Source organism: Chiloscyllium plagiosum, chromosome 31 (genome assembly GCF_004010195.1).
Source record: "Chiloscyllium plagiosum isolate BGI_BamShark_2017 chromosome 31, ASM401019v2, whole genome shotgun sequence".
Classification (NCBI taxonomy): domain Eukaryota; kingdom Metazoa; phylum Chordata; class Chondrichthyes; order Orectolobiformes; family Hemiscylliidae; genus Chiloscyllium; species Chiloscyllium plagiosum.
This window is the reverse complement of record NC_057740.1, coordinates 13,631,500-13,639,478: the sequence shown is the minus strand read 5'-3', so window position 1 is coordinate 13,639,478 and position 7,979 is coordinate 13,631,500. Positions and strand designations below refer to the sequence as shown.

At 43.1% G+C, this 7,979-nt stretch overlaps 1 protein-coding gene across 2 annotated transcripts in view; it reads left to right on the top strand.

Annotated features, from left to right (window-relative positions):
• Nucleotides 1-2,576: 2,576 nt before the first annotated feature.
• LOC122565226 (protein-lysine 6-oxidase-like) overlaps nt 2,577-7,979 on the top strand; it is a 39,368-nt gene continuing 33,965 nt past the window's right edge. For both annotated transcript variants that reach the window (XM_043720985.1, XM_043720984.1), the window contains exons 1-2: nt 2,577-3,156; nt 3,838-4,320. In XM_043720985.1, coding sequence (XP_043576920.1) covers nt 3,054-3,156; nt 3,838-4,320 — 586 coding nt within the window. In that variant the 5' untranslated portion in view covers nt 2,577-3,053. The remainder of the gene's footprint in view (nt 3,157-3,837; nt 4,321-7,979) is intronic.

Here is a 7,979-nt window from a genome sequence, read left to right as displayed (position 1 = left end):
TATCTTGAGAATGTGTCTTAAAACAAGTTCTGGGATTTACATATTAATATACCAAAACCTGCAACCCATTCCAAAAGATGAAAGATTTAACAACAACCTAGGTTTGTTCAATATATCATTTCAGTTGCATGGCACTGTAATCTCTTGCTATAAATTCTGTGTCTTATGGTCCTGCTCCATAGCTAGGTTATGAAGGAATAGCGCTCTGAAAGCTAGTGCTTCCAAATAAACCTGTTGGACTATAACCTGGTGTTGTGTGATTTTTAACAACATGGAATAGACGTTTATTGTCAGATGTACTTTTACATGAAAAATACAGTGAAACGTCTTGTAAGTTGCCCCACCATGGCATCAATGGCAGATGTCACACAAATAATAACAATTAAGAGAAAGTTCATCAGTTTGGTTAACGGCTCCTGGGCTTGGGGAAAGCTGATTTAGGAACAATGGAATACCCTAAAGATGCAGACTGTCACGTCAGACTGCTAGAAACTCGGCTGGAAGCCTCCACTGAAGAAGACCGCCATGCCGGGTTGAGACCACCACACCCAGATGAGACCACCTGCCAAGCCACTAAAATACCAGGACACCGAAGATGAAGAGGACCTCCACACGGGGATGAGATCTCCATGCCATGACAAGACTGCCACACTGGTAGACCACCAAACTGGGAAACCACAACACCAGGAGACTGCTACACAGGGAGATCACCACACTGGGAGACCGACACACAGATAGACTGCCACACTGGGAGACCAACAGACTGGCAGACCGCCAAGCTGGGAAACCACCACACCAGGAGACTGCTGGGAAACTGCCGCAGAGGAAGTCCACCACACTGAGAGATTGCCGCACTGGGAAACCAACACACAGCGAGACTGCAACACTGGGAGACAACCAAGCTGGGAAACCACCATACCACAAGACCGCCAGGAGACTGCCACACTGGGAGACTGCCACAAAGGGAGACCACCACACTGGGAGACCGTCACACCGAGAGACCACCACAATGGGAGACTACCATAACAGAAGACCAGCACACAGGGAGGCTGCCATGCTGGGCCGAGAACACCTTTCTCCTCCTTTGGGTTCAACCTGGTGGGAATGGGAGTTGTGAGGCAAATGCAAAAAGGCTTCATAGAGATACTGACTGAGTGAGAAAGAGCTTGGCAGATGGAATATGATATGGACAATTGTGAGATTCACCACTTAGGTAGGAGGAATGGAGGTGCAGAGTATTTCTTAAATGGTAAGAGATTGGAAAATATTGCTGTCCAAAGTGACCTAGGTGTCCTTGTTCAGAAGTGATTGAAAGCTAAAATGCATGTTCAGCAAGTAATTTAGAAGGCAAATAATACGTAAACCTTTAGTGCAAAAGAATTTGATTACACAAGCAAAGAAGCTATTCCTCAGTTGTATAGAATACTGGTGTGATCACACTTGAAGTGTTGTGTGCAATTCTGGTCCCCTTGCCTAAGGAAGGATATACATGCTATAAAGAGAATGTAGCAGATGTGTACCAGAATGATTTGACTTTGGACTGACCAATGAGGAGACACTGTGGAGTCTGGGCCTGTATTCCCTGGAGTTTAGAAGAATGAGAGGCGATCTCACAGAAACAGGAATTTTTGAGATATTCAGCATGGATGGTGAAAGTTGTTTGGCCTGGATGCATAGTCTAGAACATGAAGGAACAATCTCAGAATAAAAGGTCTAAGGTGATGATGAATTTCTTCAACCTTGGCGAATGGTATTGAAGCTGGTGATTAGCTAGATCTGATTGCACTGAGATTGTATCATATTTACTATAAAAAATACATGCTTAATTGTAACTAATTCTATGTAGATAAAAATCTTCAAAATCAATTCTAAGGCCTCTGACATTAATGTAGATTGATTGTCACTGCATATAAAGATATAGTGAAAACTGTTTTTGCATGTTATATGTAAAGCATGACCTCACTTTGGTGCCATCTTGAAACATTGAATATAATGCAAGATTTTACTGCAATAGAGTTCACCTTTTTCCCCTTGTTCCTCCTCCACTGCTCCTCCAGTCACTGCTTGATTGAAATGGGCTCCTGTGTCGCTGTGGTAAGGTATTACCTTAAAATGAGATGGGTGCTGGTTTCGAAGCTGAAAGTTCGAGAGCGTCTGTACCAGGTCACTGTGGGAGTCTCAAGGTGAAACCATCAGACAGTGCAGCGATTACATTTGTTCCCTGTGCCTTTGGAAACTGTATTCAGGCCAGCAAAAGAGGAGCTTCAGTTCTTCAATCCCAGATGAATGGAAACAAATTTGTCGTCCCACCACTGGAAAACAATTTGATCAGCAGGAAATCCAGGGCTGGCAGTGGGTTGGGACAAACAGAGCAGAACACTTTAACCCATCAAATGAAATGATCAAACAATAAAAATTTTGCAAAATGTTTGCTGTCTGACATTAGGAATGGTTTAAAATTAAACACACTGTATATAGATGAATACAGAGTTTATTTCTAATAATCATCAACACTATCAGAAGAAATGTCTCTTATAACAAGTGGACGTTAGACTGTCCAACGCATTCTGCTGTGAATAAAAAAAAGTCCTTTAAGAGCCAAGGTTTAATGGCCGAAACATTCTGAGATCAGTTTGTGAGGAATTGCTGAACAACGCCCCAGGAAAGTCAGGAGCTGGGTGAGTGGGCGTCAGGGTGAATTGAAAGGAGGTTCCTAATGCTGTTGATAAAGATTTTACCAACTAGGTGGCAAAGTCTAAAAATTAGGGCCACACCATTCAGGAGAGATATGTGGAAGCACTTCTGTAAACAAAGGGTGATAGTTGTTTGGAACTCTCTTCCACACATGGCAGAGGATGCAAGATTAGATTTAAATTTTAAATGAGGTATTTTATTTGAGCAAAAATATTCAGATATGAGGCAAAAGTCACAGATCAACCATCATCTCATTGAGATGCATAGATAGGGTTGACAGTCAGAATCTTTTCCCTAGAATTGAACTGTGTAATACTCGGGAGCATGCATTTAACGTAAGGGGGGAAAGTTCAAAGGAGATGCGACGGGCAAGCTTTTTTACACCGAGAATGCTAGGTACTTGGAACTGCCAAGGGATAGTGATGGAGGCAGACGCCATAGGGCCGTTTAAAGGAATTTTAGGTAAGCGCATAAATATGCAAGCAAGGAATAGATGGATATGGTCCATGCATGGGTGGGAAGAAGAGATCCGTTTAATTTGGTGTCATGTTGGCACTACATCATGGGCCGAAGGGCCTGTTCCTGTGCTTTACTATTCTATGGTGGAACAGAGGGGCTGAACGGCCTATTCCTGTTTCTATTTTGCAGGCGATGTGGATGGATGATAATTTTCAAACCAAACTTCAACCCTAATGTTACGGGAACGTTACAGTTACAGTAACTGTTTTCCTTAGAACAAACGCGAACCACATTGTGAAGGATTGACTGTAATATTCTACGGAGTGGTGCTTGCATTCTCCGTTGGTACTAGACTCGGTGGGGGGTGAGTTCATGGGAGGGGGTGAGGGGGGAATGAGAGCAAGAGAGAGAGAGAGAGAGAGCGAGGGGGAGAAGACGTACTGGCCCATTTTAACCGAGTGGGCGGTAGTCATTAAAACAATCTTGAGTTTAACGGGTTAAAACATCTGAGCTCATCAGCCCTGAGCAAACTTGAGGCAAGATACACAAAGTATACTTGAAGCTGTGTCAAAACTATCCTCCACTCTATGGGGAGCTCCAATTGAGAGATCAGAGTGACAATAGATTTTTCCATCAGTGAAACAATGAGAGAATTCCTGACAATTACTTTCTGTTTCCTTTCAGTTTGCGGGACGTGTGGTCAGGAGGAGCCCAACGGCATGTGGAGACAGAAGATCCGCTGGGCGAATAACGGGCAGGTGTACAGTTTGTTAAACAGCGGCGCAGCTTACCGGCCCCCGGGCCAGGGGAGAGGAGCGGAGTCCCCACCCCAGAACATCTATCTGAGCACCGCCAGGGAGAGCAGCCCGAGCCGGGAGCAGCCTCGGCTATCCCGGGGGCCTGGCAGGACACTCAGCACCCGCCAACTAGGTCCCGGAGCCCGGCTTCACACCGAGGGACGACTGCCCAGGGACAGGGAGCCTCTGACCCCCGGCCTGGAGCAGCGGGGGGCGGCCGGCCATTCAGCTGAATTGCAAGGGGACGATCCGCGGAGTCACTTCAAGAACCGCAATAGTGTGTTTTACAACGTCTACAGTTCATCCCCCCGGCCATCCCGACCCGTCATTCGCCGTAGACTTGGGCTCGGGACCAGCTATTTCCAAAACGGTGAGAGTACCCCATTCTGGTGGTGGTGGTGGGGTGTGGGATGGGTTAGAGGCAGCTTTCTGCTGCCCTAAACTGAGGCTGGGGGAATTACATTCTGTGAAAGAGGTAGACAAGATCACACCTCCCCTCCCACTTCCACCCCCACCCCCAATATTGGCTCTTCTTTCCCCTCTGAGAGAGACTCAGTTAGACTCTTAGATAAAAGCAAAAAGACTGCGGATGCTGAAGATCTGAAACAAACGCAGAAAATGTGGAGAAACTCAGCAGATCTGGCAGCATCTGGAGAGAGAGAGAAACGGAGTTAATATTTCTAGTTCAGTATTTCTACTTCTCAACAGCTTCAAATTTTGCAAACAAAAACAGAAATTGCAGGAAAGGCTCAGCAATATTTGTAGAGAGAATCAGAGTTAACGTTTCGGGTTCAATTCCAAGGGTCACTGGAGCCAGACGTTAACTCTGATTTCTCTCCATAAATGCCAGACTGGCTGAGCTTTTTCCAGCAATTTCTGTTTTTGTTTCGAATTAAACCTTCCCTGGTCTGTTTCGCTCAGACACCAGACGATGTATTTGCTAATTGTCTCAGTAAACAGCAGTACAGCTCTGAGTGCTTGATATTTTGTGGAATACAATGTGCATAGTTTGTAGTTTAAATTTATTCTTGTGGGTGTAGTTTTATACTTGCAACCAGAATTAAGAGACGTTTGATTGATGTAGCTAGTCCCCGCATCGCCTAGATTTGAACATTTTCCTAGAAAAACACATGCGTTATTTCTGAAACAAGAACAACATGTAGCAATCATTTAACAGGGTCAGTAAACATCCAAGGTAGGTGAAGGGGAAAAAAAGAGTTAACGTTTGGCCAGAACGCCTGTTCATTGTGTTTGAGCAAGTCTTGGATGTTGATCTGATCATAATCTCTTGTGCCAATGGGAGAAGTGCAGCCGGTGGTGTCACACGTAACCGGCACAGTTCCAGCTTCAATCGTTGTTACTTATAGTGTGAGCGTGAGGTGTAACTACAAAGCTCAAAACATATTCACCAGTGCGGCACAAAATAAATCACACGGGGGGTTTCTGCTGTCCGTTATTGTCCGATGTCATTTTCTGGGAGCTATGCCCATATACAGGGAGTCAATTGTTTTGACTTGAGTGTGAAGGTTTCAATGTTTAATCTGACAACCAACACCGTTCCACATTCTCTGTATACTTGTGAAACTGCATGCCATCACAAGGAAACCCCTGAAAGGCACGAGAGATAGCGCAAGGAAATCAGATGGCGGGTAAAAATATCACATTTCTATTAACCATCATTGCTGAGAGAAATTTCTACCGCCAATATACTGAAATAGATTGAATGTATCATTGACAAAAACAGAATCCTAGCCTATTTTAAACTGTTGGTACTGGCTATAAACTGCATGTATACCTGGCACTGGAAGGGCTCTTGCTTCCCTCCATTCCTTTAGTTCACTGGGGCAAATTTCCTCCCTATGTTTACCCCTAACACAGTTGTGAACTTTCATCATTCTCAATGTTCTCCCCCTTATTGCCTCTGCACATTCTTCCAGTCAGAAGGGCCACATCCTGTTTCCTTGAACTTTTCATTAAACGGCTGACCATCCATGTCCATTCCTGATTTGCTTCCATTATTAGGAAGGGAGTCAGCAATGATTTAGTCCCTGTTTGTTTATCGTTTTGCAAACAGTATATCTCAAATAATAATAGATGGATTTCAATAATGTTTGATACTGGAGGGTGAACAGATTAGATTTTGAAACAATACAGCTCCAGATCCTGGATTTTTAAAAGGATCCTTTAACATTGGGAGATATGGTAAAATTATTTTTAGAATGTTGTGAATATTTTAAATTGTTGTGGATTGTGTCAAATTGAAACTTGCTGGAGCTTTCAAAATGTGAGTAGAGTTAGCCAGCTTTGAGAAGATTTGTAGCTCAGGTTGAGATTCTGGATGTAGGTTTGTTCACTGAGCTGGAAGGTTTGGTTTCAGACATTTCATCACCATACTAGATAACATCATCAGTGAGCATCCAGATAAAGCACTGGTGGTATGGCCCACCTTTTATTTATGTGTTTAGGTTTCCTTGAGTTGGTGATGTCATTTCATGTGATGTCATTTCCTATTCCTTTTTTCAGGGTGGTAAATGGGATCCAAGTCAATGTGTTTGTTGATGGAGTTCCAGTTGGAATGCCATGCTTCCAGGAATTCTCACAATACATCGATCCTAGGACAAGCCAAACAGAGACACACACGAAAATTCCTAGAAGCATGACATTCCAACCAGAATCTTTCAACTTGGATTCCATTTACTAAACCCCGAGAAAAAGAACAGGAAATTACATCACCACCGGAAATGATGTCACTGACCTAAGGAAAGCTAAACACATAAATAAAAAGTGGCCATACCACCAGTGCTTCATCTGGAGGCTCACTGTTTGTTACCTAGTATGGTGATGAAACGTCTGAACCCGAAACTTCCAGCTCAGCGATCAAACCTACATCCAGTGTGAGTAGAGTTTTCAGAGCAGATTGTTGTACAGAGGTTGGCTTGGTAGCTGTTAATAAAAATATATATATATTCAGCTTTATAGCTACAGCATCACCTAGGCAGGACTGCAAAGGAAGAGCTGCATAATTGCAGTAATATTGGGCAAAGATAGTGTAGCAGAGATATTTGTTCTACTGAGTGTCCTCTTCACTTATGTTGTTAATGGTTCTCTATACTCAGGTACTGTCCTCTAACTTTCAAATTTGCCATCATCATCTCTCTATGCAAGAAAGGTAACCCATGACATTTTACCATTAAACTATCATCCTTTCTCCAGCCTCACGTTTGTCACCAAATTCCTTAAAGTTTCAAGTTCCATCTACTATCACTGTTAAATCTGTGTCCATCTTTTCTAGAATTTTGTTTGAGCCCCTTCAATGAGATTTTGGCCACGGCTTAATTACCTGAATTGCAATTATGAAAGTCACAGATAGCATCCAATGTAACTGTGATTATGATAAACTATTCATCCTTGTCTTTCACCCATTGCAACCCTTAATAGAGTTGTTGAAACTATCATCCACCACTGCCTCTCCACAATTATCTAGCTGTATGAGACTGCATCTATGTATTTCCATTCTTGTCTCTCCAATTGTAGGTAGATAATTCCCTGCAATGTTTTCTCTTCCCACACTTGCATTCTCATCTGTCTCATCCCCTTCTCCCCTCCTCCCTCACCCATACAATTAATCTATCTTTTGCCTCCTTCTATTTCTCACTTACATTCTGCCCTTGGCAAACATCATCCAAAAATGCAGTGTTAGTTCGCATGTGTATGCTAATGACACCAAGCTCTACATCATCATTACTTCTACTGAACCTTCTATTATTTCCAACTTGTCTGCTATGCAGAATTGGATGAGCAAAAATTTCTTCCAGTTATATAATAGAAAAAGCAAAGGCTGTTTGTCTGAGAATGTTGTGGATTGTCCCCACTACAAACTCCATTCACTAGCCTCATGATTTCATTCACCCCCAATCCCCACCAGCAATTGTTTGAAGCTGTACCAACTTTTGCAAGTTGACATTTCAATTGACCAGGTGATGAACTGTCAACAATTAAACATTTACATTTACATTACATTACATTACA